Source organism: Poeciliopsis prolifica, unplaced genomic scaffold (genome assembly GCF_027474105.1).
Source record: "Poeciliopsis prolifica strain line A6 unplaced genomic scaffold, Auburn_PproV2 SCAFFOLD013, whole genome shotgun sequence".
Lineage (NCBI taxonomy): Eukaryota > Metazoa > Chordata > Actinopteri > Cyprinodontiformes > Poeciliidae > Poeciliopsis > Poeciliopsis prolifica.
The window spans coordinates 6,763,520-6,785,067 of record NW_026562388.1 but is presented as its reverse complement, the minus strand read 5'-3'; the positions used below and the strand labels follow the sequence as shown (position 1 = coordinate 6,785,067).

General features: G+C 38.0%; 1 protein-coding gene across 1 annotated transcript in view; it reads right to left on the bottom strand.

Moving 5' to 3' along the window:
• Window positions 1-1,807: 1,807 nt before the first annotated feature.
• Window positions 1,808-21,548, bottom strand: part of babam2 (BRISC and BRCA1 A complex member 2) — a 76,131-nt gene continuing 56,390 nt past the window's right edge. The window contains exons 8-12 of the mRNA XM_055038853.1: window positions 8,671-8,770; window positions 2,916-2,986; window positions 2,757-2,839; window positions 2,515-2,668; window positions 1,808-2,416 (exon numbers count right to left, since the gene is read on the bottom strand). Of these exons, the coding sequence (XP_054894828.1) occupies window positions 2,353-2,416; window positions 2,515-2,668; window positions 2,757-2,839; window positions 2,916-2,986; window positions 8,671-8,770 (472 nt within the window). The 3' untranslated portion in view covers window positions 1,808-2,352. The remainder of the gene's footprint in view (window positions 2,417-2,514; window positions 2,669-2,756; window positions 2,840-2,915; window positions 2,987-8,670; window positions 8,771-21,548) is intronic.

Below are 21,548 nucleotides of genomic sequence, written 5' to 3'. Positions count from 1 at the left end.
CTAAAATTTCCAGTCTAATTATTCCATCTGACTGCAGTTGAAGACGGTCGGATTAGTGGATTTGGAGAATTAGCTGTGAGGGTTGGCAGACCTCTGAACTGTGATTCAGAGGGCTGAGAAATACATCTTCAAAAGGTAACCTTCACAGGATCATTAACGCTGGATAAATCCATGTTAAGACGTCTAAAAGCGTGTTAAGGTGAGCCGTGTTTAGGTGCTGACGTGTCTTTAGACGGGAGACTAACTAGATGTGACTCTGCAACGCAGTTTAGGCCACTTTAGAGGGAATTGTTTGAGTTATTTAAAGGGCTTATGTCAGCTTGGGTCAACATCAGCAACTGAAGGGAAAACTTCAGGAGCGAATGCTTTCCCTAATTGACACTCCAAGTTAGTGAACTTTACCTTCTGTGGTGTTGTAATCACCATTTAAGCTCATGAATCAGTGACTGTGCTTTTAAACACTAGGTTAAACTCAGATGCTCCAACTTAGTGGGAGAAAAAGGGGGAAAAAATAAATCAATCATTACCTTTTTGAGCTCAGGGTCGTGACGCCTGGAGCCCGCTGTCATCTCCAACTATTCTTTTCTTGAGCTTGTTAAAGAAGCTGACCCCCACCGCCCCTCCTCGCTCCCCTCAAAATAAAAGCATCTTATCCTGCGGCTGACAGACGAGATGTTTCGAAAGCAGGTCGGGAAAGGTTAGAGCGACAAATGCGGAGTGGGGCATTGAAAAATATTCTTTGCTTTTTTTTTTTTTGGGTTAAATTACTTTATTTAGAGGGTTGATGCTATTAAATGGCCCAGATACATTCAGCCTATAGTTCTCAATTAGACCTGACAGCTGCTGCTTTACAGACAATAAATATCGCGAGGGGCTGCGCCTCTGGCCAGGAAGGACCCCGAACTAGGAGCCTCATATTTAATGATGCAAACAAGTGAACACGCACACACACCCCCACACACATTCTTATCTCCCCGTCTCCAGATTACAGGAACACTCTCGCCCTGCTGCAGCAAACTGCTTTCTGAGGTTATAGATTTTTTTTTTAATTAAATACATAAGTTGGAAAAGTATTTGCAAGAAGGATACATTATGATGAAACATCACTTAGGTAATTTGTTCACATAACTCCTGTTAGTGTGTCATTATTTTTCCTCATTTGCATAAACTCTTTTTTCACTGCAGCTTTAACCAGAAGACATTCCATAGCTATTTTTTTCAGCTGACATAAAGCAGCTACTTGTTCAATGTTTATATATATTTTTTGCACAGTAAACAAGCTCAGAATTACAGCCGGGTTTCAGCTTTAAACCTTGGTGTTAGGTTACTTTTCTGTGGTTGTGCAACCATGTGGAAACTATTTCTATCCACATGTCCTTTACAATCATGCATCAGTTTATTCCTCCTGGTAAATGTGGTGTTATTTGACAAATTAACCAGATAATAAATCTTTTTTTTTAATTGTGCATGCCACATTTCATGTGATTCTGATTTCTGATTGGCACACTTAATTCTCAGGAAGGAAATATGATCAAACCAAAATAACTCTGGGCAGCATCTTGCTAATATTCATGGGAGTCACATAACTACATTAGCTTCTAGTAGATGATGAGTAGGTTCTAAAACAATACTTTACATCATTAGTTACTAAAGTAGGTACGAAAAATGACCACAAATTTTCAACAAGCAATGTTATGCAAATCCATCCCACAATGTATTTTGTATTTTTTTTCTAAAATCTTCAGGAAAACACACACATATCTATTTAAATATATATAAGATATGCTCAATAAAAATACAATCACAGTGAGGAGAAAAGTGTTTTACTGAAAGAAAATTTTGGAATAATATTTTTGGGAATAACTCAAAGTATTGACATGTCAGTGAAAGTCTTCACCTATCATTTAAGACAGGAAACATTCAAGTGAATAAGAAAAGCTTAAAAAGTATTTCAACATCAACAGCTGTGCACAACTTGATAACAATATGATGAAAGCAAGTAAACAAAGCTTGTTCTTTCAGCTCCTTTTAAAGCAAATTTGTGCATGGAGTTTCCAGACGTCACACATAAAACAATATTCATTGTAAGAAATAGCGCAACACAAGCTGTCAAGTTTATTTTCTGTCAGAGCTTCAAGAATGATGGCGTTTTACTCTGCTGTCAACACTTATGATGAATCTTCATGACGCCGAGGAAACAAAGTTCTACAAAAAAAAAAAAAAAAACTGGCTTCTTCCATCAGCTTCAGTGAAAAAAGTCTTTGCAGACGAAAAAAAAAAGACAAAAAGAAAAAAAAAAAACAAGTACACAAACAGTGACACACTCAAGCAAATGTCAAAGCGAGACGAGAGCTACAGTTTCCCATTGGCGAAGGCTCCCTCCTGGAACTGAGGGATGAAGCTCTTGAAGTAGGCTCTGAAAAAAAAGATCAAGGTCGAAGTTTTAGCCTTGTTCTTTCTAATCACAATAAGTAGCACTTACAGTCGGACCAATACGCAGCCAGCGTTACATACTTTGCCCTTTTGGCCATCTCGTTGCCATCCCAACGTGGACTGTAGGGATACGAAGTCTGCACCTGAGAATAGAGCTGACCGCTGTTGGTGAAGTGGTACACAGACTGGAAGGTCAGGGTGGGCTGATCCCTGGGGAAGTACAGCGGGAGATCCACTACAAGGTGCAGAAAAACAGAAAATGGACAAATGTTGGGGAAAATCCAGCTGAACACAAGCATCAAGTTTGTGCTTGAGCCTCCTACCGTGGACAAGGAAGCAGAAGTCTTTCCACATGAGGAGTAGAGTGAGTTTAGTGAATCCCTCTGCGTCGTACTCCACCACGCCCCTGAAACACGCCATGCTGTTTATATCGTTTCATATTCATCGTTGAGTTCTGATGCAGATGTGAAAAACCGACTCACATTCCGAAGTGGCTGAGAAAAGCAGCGATGTACTCCCTCCGTTTGTGGTAGCCTTGTATGACATACTGTACCTGGAGAGGATGAAGCAAACATATGAGCAGAAAAAAACACAACCACAGGCCCTTCAACACGTAGGCTCCCACATTTTTAAAAAACCTACATTTTTTAAATAAAATGTTAACAAAATACACATATAAATTCATCTCTCAGTAGATACACTTAAGCCCAAAATTATTCAAACTTATGGCAGAGTGAGCTTTTTAATTTTTACTAACTTTTATTTTTTTGATGTGAAGTAAAGGTACATATTATACCACAAATAGATTGCCATTGTGACCTCAGTGTGCACAATATTCTCCTCGCAAAGGACTGGTTGGTGTGCAATATTTTTTGGCTAATATATTCCAATGAACTTGTACAATAAACTCATATTTCAAACAAATCTTAAAATCCCAAAGACTGCAGCTCATCACTAAGATAAATCATCAAAACAAAATGGAAACAAGCAAAAAGCTGGTCAGCACTTAAAAGGGTTTACATGCTGTAATGTAATAAACATTTTCCATAGATTATGGCGAACAGAATAAATAATTTTTAAGTAGGACTTTAAAAGATAAGCCATACTGCTTTCTTCTTTATTTGTATTCTTTTAAGATAGGATGTCTCTCTTAAACAAATGCACCATGATTGTTTGAAAACTTTATATCTGCAAGAGGAAAAAATCCTTTTGGAATGGTTACAAATATGTTTATTTCTAATGCTTTAAAACAAAATACTTATCTCAGTTTATTAGTGATTCAATTCGCAGTCATATATGTATTTATCCACAATCATCCCTTCAATCTTAAAAGAAAGCTGACTATGCACAATGTGTTTTTTTTTAATAACTTGATTGACATTTACACAGTGTGTATCTCCTGCTAGCCAAGATGTTTCATCATTTTGTTCAGAGTAAGCTGCATATTTTAGGTTAGTCACCCTTCATGTATGAATGATACCGTTTTGTAATAGTAGTAATATGTGGCATACACACCCAGACACATGCTGTTGTGTGCTTGATGGGCCTCATCTCTTGCAGATCTCTGAAACAAAGATGCCTATTGTGACTCAGGCTTTGGTTCAATTGTGATTACTCGGAACGGTGGGGGCGGCTGTGCAGCTTTCTGAAAAGCCGCAAGGCCACATAGTCTACGTGTGTTTATTTAATTACACTTTGAGCCTGTATGTGCATCTTGAAGGAAGTGTGGATCACTGAACTTTTACACACACTCTGACAATGGACTTCCTGATCTGCTCACTCCTGCCCCCACCTACTGTCCGGGTACAACCACCTCCTATTGGCTGCCTGGAGCTCCGGGTGATGCAACACAGCTGAGCTTGCTCGGCAGGTATTCAGACCTGCCCGCGCCCAGGGCTGCTCGCCTGTGCATCCATTTATTGCGTTTGCTTGTGACTGCAGGGAAGATGATGCAATAATGCAGGTAATGTTTTACTGCTTTTGCACATGTAGTTACATTGCAACCCATTCCTGCTCCGATCTTTTACCTGATTTTGTAAAGATGAAGGCTTTTTGGTTGTCTAAGAGTCCACTATGTGCAGTGTAGAGTGGGCAGAAAAAAATGAATAGTCAAAAGAAAATATTTGATGGAATCACTTTCATGTGAGGTTATGTTACATGAAAATTGCACCTTCAAATTACACTTGATTCAGTGCATTTAAAGGTTACATGTGCTGCCCAAGAAAACGTAAATATGGGTTAAAAAAAAAACTCTCCATGTTGTGTCTAATCCAGCTCTTTCAGGCTGTAATTTTATAATTTTCCAGAATCATAGGTCAAATTCTCTATCTACTTTTAAATGGAATCAGCATTTGATGCTTCCAAGCATGAGCATTTACTGCATATACTTCTATATGAAAAAACCAGAAAGAGGAAAAAGGAAGAAATTGAGAGAGGAAAAAGGAAGATGGGATAACAAAGGAGGGAATGAAAGGTGGTGATGAAAAAGAAATGAAGAACGGAAGGAAGGAAGAGTGGAGGTGAAGGAGGAAGAAAGAAGAAAAAAAACCCCAGAAAGGACGACTCAAAGAAGACATGGCTGAAGGGAAAAGGGAAAGAAAAAAAGCATGAAGGTCAGAAAGATAAGAAAATGAATCAAGGCAGGGAAAAGAAAGAAAGAAAAGGACAAGCAAATATTTTCATAATTGCACCAGCAAAATGCAGAAGATTAGTAGTTAGATTGGCGCTGCGCCTGCAGTGGTGAAGAGAGACCTCAGCCAAAAGATGAGCCTCTCAATTTACCGGTCGGTCTACATTCCTACCCTCATCTATGGTCATGAGCTTTGGCCAGTGACCAAAAGAACGAGACCATGGATACACGAGAAAGGAGTCTGTTCTCTCCCTCAGAGACAGAATGACAGGCTTGGTCATTCAGGAGGGTCTTCAGGAGAAGAGGTGGCTCAGGCATCTGGTCGGGTCGCCTCCCTGGTGAAACGTCCTGAGCATGCTCCACAAGAAGGAGACCCAGAGGAAGACTCTGGACACACTGGATAGACTATGTTGCTCAGTTGGTCTGGAAACATCTTGGAATTCCCCTGGAGGAGCTGAGAAGTGGCTGGGAAGAGTGAAGTCTGGGTCTCCCTGTTTAGGGTGCTGCCCTGACAACTAGACCTCGGATAAGCAGAAGAAAAGAGACGGGCTCTGTCTATTTTCATAATTATCCAGACCAGAAAACCAAACGCAACTCTGAGTGGCAAGCCTGTGCAATATCAACATTCCCATTATCGATTTTTAAGACCAGTAATAGAAAAACGGGCTCATATCAAGTTTAAGACTCACAGAAGTTAGTTTCCTAATAACAAACTAGACTGGTGTCAGATTGCTCTGTTTGTGTCAGCAGTGTGGTGGATGTTGAGAATTAAAACATTCACCACTGGGACCAAACTGTCCCAGAAAAAAATGTAACACCTAGACATGTGGGAAATCGGACCTCAGCTGTCTGTTTGTATTTTTCCACCAAACATTCAAGCGTCTTTTCCGAGTTAACAGATTGCTTCTGCGCTTCTAAAGCAGCAACCAAAACTCAACCAAAGACATGAAATGATTTGTGCTGCAAATGAGATGCAAACAAAAGAGCTCAAAAGACAGCTTTTGTCAGCAGGCTATGATAGTGCAACTCTGTGTAGATTTATTAACTTTAAAAAAATTGTTTATTTTATTTTTACGGCTAAAACTTACCAACAGTCAATCTGTGACGAGATGATTCATTTTAAGGATCGGATTCAAATATTAGAAATATTATGAGACACAAATGAGTCATAACATTCTGTGAAGAACGCCAGCAATGCTTGTTGCTCTTTTCTTTGTGTACGGTTAGGAAGTGTCTATATGGATTAATCATCCTGACGATCCATATGTTCTGCCATGTTGCAGCATCGCCATTAACTGGGAGGGCAGAGATGACAGTCGGTCAAACCAAACATTTACTCAGCTTAATTCTGTTGCTGGTTCATTTTTAATAAGCTAATTTGAAGTTATTATAACTTTGAGTCACATCTATTATTTTGGACGCATGTCTAAGAAGTTGACACGTTAATGTTTTTCTCTGTTTAGTTGCTGCTATTGGGGCCATTGACATAAAACTCACAACAGATGTCAGCAACAATGCAAGTAATCCAGACATGCAAAGAAAACAATACAAATTAGTTCACAAATTAATTTGTGTAAAGCAATAAAGTAACACAATAAGTATTGAACAAATTTATGGAATTGTTTTTCATTTGCTTTTTTTTTTGCCCATAATTTCATTTGGAAAGTAAATTGTTTAGATATTTGTGTGTGTGTGGATTAAATTGACTGTTGGTTAAATTAAATGTAGTTAGCAAATAAAATCATTAATGTGCCCAATTCTTATTTTCCCTCTGTACATGAATCTGCTATTTTGTTTACAGAATGTAAGTGTGGTAGAGTCACATGGTCCCTGCAAGAGTTTTTTATTTTTATTTTTTATAAAATATAAGATTAGGTTTTTCTTCAGGATTTAAAAAATGTACATTTGTTTACAAAGATGAAGACTATCATACATATCTTGTGAAAATAACACATGAACACACTTTGATATAAACCATTCCATTTTATCTCTGGCTGAATATTAGATCATTGTCCTTAAGGAAGTTAAAGTTAAAAACACTTTAAGCCTTTGACATATTTTATCCAGGTATTTCTAGTATTTAGATTTTTTTAATCAAATCTAAAATAAGACGAGATCAATTTTATTGTCCAGTGTTGATTTTCCAGTGTTGATGCCAAAATGCACAACTCAAGGTGCTCTGACCAAAGCACCTTCTTCCATATGTTTGCTGTGTCTCCTCCATGGATTGCATTACACTCAAACACAACTTATTGCATCACATGATGGCTTTCTTCCCGCTTCATCTTAGATTTGAGGAGTTCACATCTAATAATTGCCTTTACAGCTCCTCCAGAGTTGCCATGGACTGATACAAGTTACTGACATTGTAGCACACACATCTGGTCACTATTTGGTAATTGGGTGAGTGTTTTTGGGTACACTGGATTTTAATTAGAGGTATCAAAGGAGCTGAATACAAATGCATGTCACACTTTGAAGACTTTTATTTGTAAAAGATGTTGAAACCTATGCGTCAGTTGCTTTCCTTTTCACAATTAGGGAGTACTTTCAGTCAAGTTCATGGGAAATTGGAGTCTTGCCTGATGTTTTACAGTCTTCTGAAAACCACATTAAAAAAATAAACATAATAATATTTTCAAAGTTTTGTCAAAAGACACCCTGAAGGTTTAGACCACTCAAAATGGTTTGAGCTACCCATCAGGACTACAGAGGCCTCGCTGAAGCAGAAATGGCACATATATTGTTAACAAAACGCGAAGACGATTGACTTCAGCTGAATACCAGAAGACGTGAAATCTGATGTGTGTTGGGTGACATACACAGTGCACATTTGAGACGAAACAAAACAGAAAACTGAGCCTGAAAACCTGCACTCAGAAATTCTTAAAAATGTTTGGTTTCCCAAAAAAAAGACAAATTGAATTTCCCATTCAAGCTTCATTATTTATTTTCCTGCTTTGTTTAGATGTTGTTAAATTTTCAGTGGTTTGGGAATTAAGATGTTCTCTGCTGAACTGTTCATTTGTAGGTTCAGAATGATCCAGCTAAACCACTTCAAGACAGCAGATCTGAAACCAATTGAGTAATGTCGTTAAGGTGTTTTGAACTGAACATTTTGTGCTTGTTCTTTTTAAATAGAGGCCGAGACGTTCTGAACAGAACTCTTCTTCTTCTTCTTTTTTTTTTTTTTTTTTTAAAAGGGAGCGGCTCTGACTTGAAAAACCAGAAGGCAGTCAGATGCATCTTTTTGCTCTTGCTCCTGCTGGTCAGACTGTAACATGAACAGGAAGAGATGGAGAGTATGTGTGTTGGAGGGAGGAGGGGGGATGGGCATTTTGCCTAGAAGGAAATGGCATTACACCGCGTTCATGCTGCATATCTGCTTGTCAACCTGCGGAGGCCAAAGAGCACTCAGACAGCCTATGGAGGCCGGCCAGCACGCCCACGTTGCATCGGTCCGACACACGTACATGAACACGCACACTCACACACCTTTCAGTAGATGTTGCACCACGTATACAATTACTGATTTATACATCTGAAAGCCGTCATATCAAGGGTCCCTGTGCACATGTAAAGGACAGCAGCAGCAGCACATATTTTACCTTGTTGGTAAGTAACTGACACACTTGAGGGACGTAATCAATTAGGCATCCTCCGCTGGGGAACGCTGGGATGTGAAGTGCCGAGGAGCCTCCCAGAGCGCTGATGAAGAAGGAAACAGAAACAACAGTTAGCACTCGTTATCAGTTTTGCTTTATGTTAAATATCATGTATAATGCCGGGTCTATTTTTAGAGGTATTCGTGGCTCCAGGAGCAATTCAAGACCGTGCGTGACTGTGCCTGACTTTATGCGAGTGAGCGTTCACTGCACAGCACAACAAATCCAAAAATGAAGCACGTTAACATTTTCTGCAGTCTACCTGAAACTAAGGAATTACAATTTAAAAAAGAGCAAGTCAAGCCTGTGGCATTCTCCTCATTCTCCTTCAGTTATTATTTTGACGTCCCTCTGATTTAATCCTGGAGCACAGCTCCATTAGTGATTAGCGCATGCTTATTTAATCTGGAAATCTGCTGCTGCAGCTCCCTGGTGACTAACCCACTGCCGAAGCGACTCCCTCGTTTCTTTCTGATCTGAGGCAAAAACTGAGGGAATACCCTGAGGACGAGTTAAAGGTCTCAGGAAACTGCTTTAATGCTTTAAATGCTCATTTAAAGAAAAATAGAGGGGTGGGAGAGGTTCTTCCACAGATTTCTATTTTTATTTCAGTCTTCATGACAGCAGGGAAGTCACAGAAGAATTAGAAATAGTTTCATCTGTTGAAAACATAGGGTGAAGCCTCTGTTTATGTATAGATATATATATGGTGCAAAAGTTTTTCTGTCAGTGCATTAAAGTTTTTTCTTGGAACTTTGGTGCTTTTCCATAGGCTTTTGTTCAGATTCTAGACCAAAAAAATATTTTTTTCTTTCTAAAGTTATTGTAATTTATGAATATAATGGAGGCAAAAAAAATACACACGTGTATTTTGATATGGTTGATATAGATGGATGAATTATTCAGACAGCGGAGTATGAAATGAAGTTTGAATATACAACTCAATACAACAGAAGATGATCCAAGTTATTTTTCATATTTTTCTAGACGTGGAAAGCACTTCAAATCTTGTACTTTTCCAGCATGTGTGCAGAAACCTTGAGAACTCAAGGAGATGAGGAAACGTCTGTTTTTTTGCAGTTTGTACTGTTTCTTTCAAAGGCAAGACTATAGATACTGTCCTTCAGTTGTCCATTTCACATTTTCTATGCTGTCATATTTCAGAAACTGGACAGAAAAGGATGTAAAAGTCAACGTTGAAATAAAATATTACAAGATGGTCTAGTGATTTAGAAAAATATAAGTTATACATAAAAAGGTTTCGAAATGTTGAAGGGTTAGTCCGTTTCTCCAAATCCTAAAGTTTATTATCAATTTCCATCGATTTATTTCAATTATCTACCATATCATCTCCGTCTTACAAACTAATGCTATAAAAAATAATCTCAGTGTTAGCTAAAAATGTTAGAGGAGAAACGGACCAAGAATGAAACAGCCTATGTCTTTGAATATCATATTTATCTAATATGTCATTTAAAAAGACAAACCCAAAATAAACAATTCTGGGTTGTCATTCACCCTTTATTTCTGACCAACTTCTGAGTTGATAAAAAGGGGAAAAAAAAAAGAAATCATGAATTATGCAATATTCTTGCCAAATTGAAGATTTGGCAAATGCAGAAGAACCTAAAATGGTGACGGTAAGAAAAAGGTTGCAACAGCCTGCTAATGCAATCACATTAGCAGAAAATTCTTCCCAACATGTAGGAAAATAAACGGTAAGTGACAAATATAAAAAAAAGTAATTGCACAAGACTATTCCAAAGAAGTGCAAGGGAAATTATGAGAAGGGCGTCTCTCCTCCCACGTGCTCCACCTTGATTCCATGAGTCAAATCGTTGGCTGTTTACATGGAATCAGGTGGAATCAGAACAAAGAAATTAAGTTCAAGCGAAAGTCTGCACATGAGAAGAAAATGAAGCAAGTTTGTATTCCAAATTGAAATAACAGCGACGTAAACTAGTGCACAGCTGAATATTAACAAGGCTCTATTCAAAGAAAAGCAGGCCATGTCATGAAGACGTTTTCATTGTCAAAATCCTTTTCTCAAGTCCTCCAAAGCTACCATTTACAGTTGGCTTTGTGCACATAATTAGCATTAGCCTGTACACCAACAAATGGTCGATTGAAAATAGCTCAGAGCCACTAGGAGAAAAGCTTTTGAAAATGCAAACCTAAATGATGCCCATCTATCCTCCCACAGATCTAAGAATAGCTGCACATCATTCAGATGGAAATGCGGACAGAGCTACAGAATAGTTGGCTGTGCGTTCGTCATTCATTTGTGTCATCGGAAACTATCAGATCAAATGTGATGCACGCTGAAATTTGTTGCTTTAACATTAGAAAATATGTGAAGGCGGAAGATTAGACAATGAGTTTAACCTTCACTTTTCCAAAACTTCTGTATTTGCGTAGACCATTTCCATTCGATTAGTCAGACTCTTCATATTCAGCTTCAGTTCTAATTAACAAAAATAAAAACAGATGGATAAATGGGGCTCAGATGCAAAGCCGAACACTACTTCACACCATTTAACCAAAACAAAATCAGGAATCAGAAATTGTAACTTTTCAAGACCAACTCAAGCTGAATTCCTTTTACCATGAGGTTTTGATTGAGTTTTTAATAGGTTTTATGTTTCTTAAAGTTTTATTAGTTGTTTTGAATGTGGTTTTCAGAATTAGGGTAGAATGCTGAGAGATTTATTGGTTTATAACAGACTTTTACGACAAGAGGGATTTTTAGTCCGTTAAATGTTCCAGACTGGCCAGCAGCCATCACTAGCAAACCCAAATACATTTTATGGTGAAAATTCGGCTTTTATTTTGAAAGTGACTGGACTGGAAAATAAAAGTCAAATCACTTTTATTTTGACTGCCTGAGTGGCAGCTCATGGTAAAAAGTCACAAATACATATTTTTTTTTTTACATCACGTATACTTCTGAGTTAAAGCTGCACAAAAAGATCATCTTTTATCATCTATTTAAAACAGGCTTGTATGGAAAATAAGACATTGTGTTACTTGTTTATAACAGCTTAGACTCAAAGAATAATCAATACATTTGATAACTTTTAAAATGATCAACATTTGAATTTTTCTCACATGGGAAGTATTATTAGAAATAAAATGCATCACGATAAGTTTTAAGTGAAAAAGAGGAAAAAAAGACATTCCTTTTTTTTCTATTTTTGTTTTGTAAAAATGTTTAACATTTCTTGTGTTAGTTCTATGAATGTCCATGAACCTTAAATTTCTGAAAAGCAGAAGTTGAACATTAAGAAATGCATTGAATATCTTACATTTTTGAACACAAACATTTCACTATATACGGTTGAAAGAAAACCTATAAACTTGATAAGGACAGAGTTGAATGATGTTTTTTGCTCATCATTTCAATGCACCCAACCATATTTTTTACTTGCTTGTACATATTGGGGCCTCTGGTTCCTATCTCCAGAGGTTATTGGTCAAAATGTGGGGTACACCGGGTAAACAACCATGAGCACACACACTTAAGAATAATTTAGAGAAACCAATTAAACTAACAGTGGTGTTTTTAAGACAGTGGAAGGAAGCTGGAGTTCTCGGTGAGAACCAACGCATGCATGGAAAGAACATGCTTCTTTCATGCAAAAAGAGACTTTTTGCCACAAGCTACCATCTGCGCCACCACACAACCAGTTCTGTTTATTTCTTTTTTAGTTTATTTCTCAGTGTCACTTTGTACCTGTCCACATGTCTCTGCTTTCAGTCTCATTAGATCCTGTCCTCTCAGCATTTACAACATTTCTACAGCACCAAACAGTGATACACATTCATCATTAGTCACAGATGCTACACTGGGGCCTAATCATCACAGCCAGCATTTTGCAGTGGCTGTATGGGTATACATACCAAGACACTGTGTCCATGCCAGGTGGAGACTTACTTACTTACCTAGGTGGACTTTGACCTTTTATGTGCATTCTGGAAATAGGCGACATTTGGCCAAAAACACTTAAACCAATAGGCGTTACCTACCAAGTAAAACTAACTAGAGCAGTATTTCCTTCCTGGAAGTAATTGCTGTCAGGTTTTACAAGCTTTCAGGGCACAGGCTAGTCCTTGTTAAACACAGAGTGTAATACGTCAGGTTAAAGACCCGACAAACACTAGATTATTCTCGGTTTAGTTACCAAAACATGGGCAACAATGAGCAAACTGGTCATGAGAAAGCACTGTATTGCTTACAAAGAGGTGTTCGCAGACTCTGTAAATGTTTTAAACTGAACCTCCTGTGGGTGGACTCAGAATCAAGACATAATGGTGTTTAAGTCTCCCAAGTGGCACCCTGAAGTGTCTCCGCTGCCGTCTCCACTGGTGACACCACTCTCAGCGCTACCCACACATGTTGGAGTCATCGTGCAGACATGCTGCCTGAGTCGAACCCTCTGAGCGATCCAACCCACTGCATGACATATTTACAGTAGACTGTGTACATGTAAACACGCAGAGTCTCATGCAGTACAGTGATGGGGCTGCCTGTGACTTCATCAAATGGAGAGATTATCCTGTGTGACTCAGGTAAATGGTGACGAAGCTTGGTTTGTTTGTTTATGTGTGTGTTTTATGCGTGTGTGAGGGAGAATTGGAGGAGCGTGTGTAGTAGCGTGGGAAAAGATAAAGGCTCCAAAGGAAGGAGGGCAGCTGTGATTCATGATGAAAGTGAAAGATGAGGCCAAGATGAACTGTTTGGGGATTCAAATGTAGCTTCAAAAGCAGAACATTTCCATTTTGATTGCCTTCATTATTTCCAAAAGCCTGGAAGGCAAAACGAGTCTCGATGAAGACTCTCTGGACAAAATAGCATTGTGTGGTTCCTCTGAGAAGGGACGAAGAGACCTTCGGCCTTTGGCAACAGAACTCAGTGACCTCTCCTCTACGTAATGAAATTATGCAAATCTCCCTATATTGGGATAGAATCAGTTTATGAAATGCTTGAAGCACCACTTTTAGAGTGGAAGTAAAACCTTCTGAGACCTGGAGGAAGAAGGACTTTAAACATGTAGTCTTTTTAGAAGTTTTATAATTGTAAGCAAATGTGAATGTGTAATTATAAATATGTATATCCACCTATCGTATATCCATGCAGGGTTGCAGAAGGCCAGGTGCCAATCTCCGTCAGTCATTGGGCAAGAAGCAGAATACATCCTGGAGTTATGTCTCATTATAAGTAAAGTCAAAATTTAACCAATACAACAACTACAATTCTGATTGTTAATAATGTGTCTGCCAGTGATTGCTTTGATACTTTTAATATGCAGCTATCACTCATAGAGAACATTTTTAGTTGACTTCAGAAGGATTGTCTTTATAATTGATGATAACTTAAAGGGTCCTGAAAGTTTTTGCAATGGTTATTGTGTTGTCCATTATAAACCCTTAACCCCCAGTTTGGGAATAAAACTGAATTATTTGAAGAAACAAAAGAACATGAACAAGTACAGAGAACTGCGAACCCCTGACCCCCCAAAAAACTCCAACTCTAGTTTTCTTCTAATTTTGCCTCCAAGGAGCCAGCTTTTGTAATGTTTCTTTGATAAATAACTCTTCATTTTTCTAAAGTTTGCCATTAATTAGGGAGTAAAAACAAACTTCTAAACTTGAGAGATGGACCAGCATTTTTTTTGTAAAAAAAACACAAAAAAAAACTTTCAAAGCACTTCATAGCACTTCATGTAAAGCCTGTCACAAGGACAATTTGCACTAATTTCTTTAGATGAATATAAAAATGTATCCTTTGTCAAGTTTCTGATCCAGCCTTTAAAAGGCTTCCAAATATCTTGGAAAATTTCAAATCTAGACATTTTTTATATTAATTTGAGAAAGCCACTCTAACTATGAAACTAAAGGTTTATTTTGTCAAAATCAATCTTAATTTTGAAGGATGGTAAAAAGTTTTTGATACGGAGAAATCACATTTTTACGATTGGTTCATAATGTATCCAAACTAATAGTTTGTGCAAGTTCTATGAGAAAGTACTAGAACTTGAATCTTTTTAAAAACAATCAACTGTGTACAGCAGACATTTTACTTTCTCAAAGCAAGAAAAACGTTGTCCATATTTAACGATTTAGAAAAAGTTCTGAGATGAAGAAACTGCTTTTCATAACAAAGCAACATCTGAAAGTTTCCTGCAGAGAAACATACAAAGTGGGAATCTTCAAGGAGACAGGAAGGAGGTAGTGCTGGAGTGGGGGAGAACGAGCCGTCTGCACTGACATCTCAAGACTGTCAAGACTGCTTCCCGAGCTGGTGGAGAATTTATTTTATCAGACTGACAATTTATGACTGACAAGATGTTCATAAAACCTTGAAGAAAATAATCTGATTGAAATGCAGAGACTTTCAAAGTCAATAACACACCTCTACAAACCCTGGAGAGAGGACACACGCAAACAAAGTGTACACCCACACAAGCCGACGTGCACATACGCACGCTCAGGGTAAAGCATGTGTGGACACACAGAAACTGACACACACAGAAGCACCTACAGGCAAATGCAGATACACAAACATTAGTCCACTGCAGCCTAAAACTGTCTCTCTGTGTTGATTTTTCTGGGCTCCTAAATCTGGTTTGGGGGCAGAGACGGTGCCCACTCGATTCTTTTATGCAATGCAGCAGGTTTTCTGGGGGAAGGAGAGATGTATCCGACTCGTCTCATGGGCTTGGGAAAATCAGGTAAACGAGATGCGATTGTAAAAAAATAAAATAAATAAATAAAAAATTAAATGAAGAGGCTCGAGTCCAGCCACCAAAAAAAAAAAAAAATGCTCAGAGAGGGAGGCTAAAAATTAGCCAGAAATCAATGTCTTAGCAGATAAGTGCTTCTTTATGAGGAGTCCAGAGCTGAAAATAACCAATTGGATTCTGATGGCAAGTTGCAGCGACACTAACTCATTACTTTGTCTAATTTTGCATTATCACAGGTGTAGCCTCAATGAGCCGTGCTAATGAGCACTTTTATTGCCGCAGGTATCTGCTGCAGGGGACATTCCCTTCACACAGATACAACACGAGTGGAACTAAAGAGTTAATTGTTGAAGAAATTTCTCAAAGCGATTGTATTTATTTTTAAATCAATTATCTTGCCTTCATCCGAAATAGTTGCCAAAGCTTAGTTTTGTTGGTTTCGTGGAACACTATCACAAAGCACAAACAAAGTGGAGTTTAAGTTTCCAAATTGAAGACTGGGCATTTTTCTTCAACTACTGCACACCGTCCAACTCCTGACCATCACACAAGTTAGTTCTACACAAACTGCACACAAAAAGATCCACTTTTGTTGCATAATTCTGAAGATTGAGGTATGATGTGTTGCTTTTCAATATATTTTAACATAACTGAAGTTGTCAGACAGGTTCTGTTCAAGTCCAAAGTGTGCGACAGACTAGCGACGTGTCCAGGGTGTACCTCGCCTCTCACCCGAAACGTTCGCTGGAGATAGGCACCAGCACCCCTCCTAACTCAACTAAGGGCAAGAGTGTACAGAAAATGGATAGATGGATGGTGTCCAAAGTGTGGGTCCTGGGCCGTTTGTGGCCCTTGAGATGATTTTACAAAACCCCGACTGTAGTACAAAGATGACAGATATTTGTTCAGACAGTAGTTCATAAGTTGCAGCGAAGATGTTTGAAGAGTGTGACCCAACTCTTGTTCTTGTTTATGTAAATAGCCGATATCAATTGAATCTAAAATTTCACAAATTATACACCTGTTTATGTTAATAAGGTAGAAGTATGAGAACCTATTTATTTTGTTCAGTGTTCAGCATGTAAAAGTAAAAAAAAAAAAAAGAAAAAAATCATAGAGAAATAAATGTGCATTTTCATGAATGCCCTAAATTTTGAGCCCCACAAGTACATCTAACTTTACAATTTTGGTCAGTGTGGGAAAAAGTTTGACGCCATTCATTTAAGTGATTGAACAAGTCTACAGATCAAAAACTAATTAGTGTATGGAAAATAAAATTGAACTCTACTTTCTAAAAAAAATTGGTTAATTGGCATTAATGGATGATTTAACATGGGACATAGGGCTACTTATGCACATTAGGGAAAGTACCATGTTTTCAGTATCAGTCATCTCTGAAGTGAAAATATCATTTGAAAACAGCATTAATGCCAATATGTTAACAGTAGAGTAACCGAGAATGGCAAAGACCGTTAAAGTTTAGCAATAAAGTCACTATTCCTAGCATTTATGATCTTCACAAATAAAAAAAAAAATCATTATAAGTTATCTGGCGTTTGTAGCTAGGTGAAGCTGGTTGGAGCCTGTTTAAAAATGTGCAAGCAGTCAACTCTGTTTTTTTTTTTTTATATGTTAAACATCTTTCTTTTTTTATCATCATGTAGTAAATCATGAAGTAATATTGCAATAAAAGCTTCATTTAAAAATTTATATCACTGAAGATGTAAGAAAGAGGTGAATCTTGCTGGTACTAATTTTTGATGTCTGTACCATGATGGTTTGGTCCACATGACACTTCATAGTCACTTTGTGAAACCAGAAAAGAAAGAACATTTTATTTCAGCAAACAGTTGTTTCTCATAAATAAAAATGAGTTTGCTTGCTGTTGCATATTGAAATTACATTCATATCTACTGAATTATTGGCAGAAAATGATGAATAAATATTTATGGACAATTTTTTTTGTCTGCAGTATTTGCTTAGCAGTGCATTCGAGATTGTTGACCAGACTGGTAAAAATGCAACACACTCCCACCTGACCTGGTTGGTCCTTTTGATAGTATTATTGCCCTTCCTGATTACTTTTTCATCCCACTGGGATGCATGAAGCCTGTATTTTAGACCTGATAATACCACAACTTTCACCCCAACAAAATCTATTGAAGACCTGATTTAACCTGACAACAACTTCGCATCGAAGCTGAAATTATTTATGCTCTCTAAATGTCTACATGAATTTAACAGCTACTTTAAATGAGTGTAACACCATCCGTTTCACAGTACATTTTCTTCCAGACATCGCGTAAAATATTATGTAACCAATGAACACTGAATCTTAAGCAAGTGCGTCTTTTAAACCTGCAGAATGGGAGGTTGGGAGGTGTTGCACTTAAAATAATCAATGATTTCTACAGAAAGAGAAGCAAATAAATCAGAGGGCTGTGCAATAGTGCTCATATGCTCAATGTTATTGGTGAAAACGTGGGTGTTTGTTGGGGTACTTCAATGTGTTTTTTTCCCCTTGTCGCTCTGAAGGGGCTGAAAACAGAGTGATGTTGTGTTTGAAGGCAGAGGCAGGAAAAACAGCAGAAAAAGCAGGAAAAAGAGAGGAAGAGGGAATAGGAATGGAGGTATAACACTGTAGCTCAGGGGGCTTACTAGTGTGCGTTCAGTGCGCTTAGATCCAAGCCCCTGCTGAAAGACAGCAAAAGTGAGATATCAAACAACTCAGGAGTGATGGAAGAAAAAAACAGTAGGGAGGTGTAAGCGAAGAGAAAATGAATGCTGTTTTTTTTTTCTCCGCGCTGCGTTTCAGTCGAGCGAGGGACGACCTTGCTGGTGAGAGCACAGCGCTTTCCTCTCTTTTAAGTCCCACTCACTCGCTCAGTTTCCCTTTGAGGATCAGCCAGAGGGATCAGCAGAGGAGAGAGAGAGAGAGAATGATGGAAGCATTGAGGAAGACTGAGAGAGAGGAGACGAGCGGCAATGCATGTGGAAAACAAGAGGGGCGAGGACGGAGGTGGAGAGACAAACGACCAAGGAGACAGGAGTTAAAAACTTAAAAAGATCAAGCTAAGTGATGGATAAATATACAGAACTCGACTGGATAGTATTTTATAGATTGTTAAAGAAAAATAATGTTGGAATATTTTCCATATATGCATAAAAGCTTTTTAATTCCCGAGTTTGAAGAATGAAGAAGAAAGGTTTTCAGAAAGAGATGAGAAATTACTTTGAAAAATTTAACAAACTTGAATTGAGACATTGATAAACATATACACTTCACTTTCAGTCTCAAGTGTGATAAAGCTTTTTTATAAAGTAGATATTTCTGATCTCACTTTTATTATTATTTTGTTTTGCATCGGTGCTCTTCTTGATCAGCAGTACATAAAATGTTAGTCCAAATGTATTTCCTTGTGTATGTACAGCATGCTTAATTCTGTTGTAACAATGACAGATAAAAGTTTTAGTCTTTTGCAAAGGGAACAAAAACCTGAACTGTCAAGAGCCACGAATGAGTTTGATGTATGCAATGGATGTTTCTTAGAGTTTAGTTCAATAGCCAGAAAAAACCAAAATTACGGCTGGGTCGCCCAAAATGACATGGCTGAGGATCGGATCAGGACTTCTGTGGCGTGTTTTTAACGTGTCTACAATACATGCAGGACAGAGGTAGGTATGCTAAACTACTTATGCAAGACTAAATAAAGCAGTAGGTAGTAAAGCCTAACTTCAACAATAAAAACTATATAAACTATGGACTCGGGCAGGGCTAAATAGGAAAGCATGAGACACATTAGAATTGTTCAATTCAGAAAAACTTTTGTAAATCATGCACTATTAAATGTTTGTCTTTTTGCCAAAAATACAACACAGTTTGTGGTTATAATGTTGCAAAATGTGGAAAGGTTCAAGGTCCAGAAACACATCTGGAAGACTGTACACAAATACAGACTGACAGAAAAATTGCAAAAATGAAGCGGCTCTGAACATTTTAATGCCGAGTAGATGTAGCTGATGTGACACCCTGCACAAACACCAAAGCTGAGAAAGTCTGTGAATCTGTCACTTGTTACAGTCACAACTTGATGGAAATGTGGATTGATTTAAACATTTTCCAAATCTGTTTTGATGCAATTTTTTTTCCCTCTTGGCTTCATGAGATACTGTGAACATTTGTGATAACTGGAATCGACGCCGAGCCTCTTGAACGTCGATCAAATGCTTTGCTACAAAAAACACAGACGTGTGCAGGCGCGCTGCAGCAAATGAGTTTTCCTCTTCAGTGGAGCCAATGTAGAGATAATGGGCAGCTACACAGGAGCAAAGACTAACAAGGGTCAGTGGGGACGCAGAGTGAAGCTAACAGGGTTACACATCTGCATAAATACAAGTATCTGCATGCTAAATAAAGAAGCGCCCTCGACGAATGCAAGACTGATGCTAAAACTCACAAATACGTTGCGGTCTTCAAACAACGGTGAATAAGACTTCTTTTTTTTTTTTTTTTTTTTTTTTGCCCTGGGTCATGAATTAACACACTCCCACACAGCTGACAAAAAAGGTGCACAAAAACATGCAGCAGAGCATATTCATGGATGGCCTTGATATGCATATGTGCAAATATCATGAGACAAAGAGGCAACATTAAGCAGGAGGAGAGGGTTTGGAAAATGGGAGCTTGGCTCAATGAAGCGCTCTTAAGCCCCTGCATTTTGTGATGTTTCAGAGAGGGTTCGTTTCCTCTCCTCCTTTATCCAACCCCCCGCTGCTCCGCCGGCAACCACCCCTTATAGCTCCCCACTTTCTGTCGCCTTCAGCCTCCCTCGGTCTGCTCTCTGCATGATGTTGGTAGAGTATAGACTCCAACGCAGCTGAAACGCCGTCAGTCTGGTCACTAATGCCCATATGTATACGTTTTCTGTCATTTTAATAAGGCTCTTCATGATAGCCTCATCAATCGACATGTCCATTTAACCAATGTTAAGCCTTTTAAAAGCAAATATAGAGCAAAGGCAGATAGATATGTCTGAGACATCATAATGTTTGCTTCGGTTTATTCCTGCATGTGCTGAAATAATTGAGGATTATGTGGGACAGTCAGTAGGTAGGTGACCTTTTGTGCCGTGTAATTAGCTGCTGCATGCGGATAAGGTCCTGTTCATGTCATCCTAATGAAGAGGAGAATCAGCTGTGTGTGCGCGCACATGTGTGCGTGTGTGTTTGGGACTCATTTATGTTTTTCTCTTGTATTGAAGTGTAAGTGTTACATTTCCAATCAAAACAAACAAACAAAAAAAAAACACACACACACACAACATATTTTTAAGTTTAAGCACATGAGAAGATTATGTTAAACCTTTCAAATTAAATTTCTACTACTGAATGTAGTTACTTTTTGGAAATGAAACACCGAAGAAATAACACTAGAAATACAGGTGATTACTCTATCAAATAATAGAGTAACCAATGATACTACATCAGTGCCATGCATGGAATGCTCAATAATGGGTCTTAATTAAAAGACCCATTACCCCTTTGAAAGGTGATTTATTTAAATTTTGAAAATAAACTCTAAAGATAAAGCGCCATCTGTTGATATCTTCTATATTTTTGTTTTTCATTACCATTGTATTTTACCAAGGGCATTCATGTTTCTAAAAACATGAATGGGTGGATGCACTATTACTCTGCATCAGGTCAGAGTAAATAACATTTGCAAGTGATGTCACTGCCTCATTTGGTCTTTTTTTGTATTTATTGATGTTTTTATCCTCTTGGGATGAACTTTAAATACTCTATATATAGTCTAGATCTCAAAAAGATTTGTTATTTTGACAATAGGTCAGAAAGCCTTGTTTCATTGTGCTCAGGTGAGTCAATCTTCATCAGTGCAGACAAAGCATCTGCATAACAAAGCATAGAAATAATATTGGTGTCACTACAATATAAATTCTGAACGCTACTGTATCAAATATATATGTGAAGGTGATGCTAGACTATAATTTATTTAAACCTATCTTTAATGAAATCAAAACAAATGTCTCTTTTTAAGTTAATTAAAATTACCTAAAG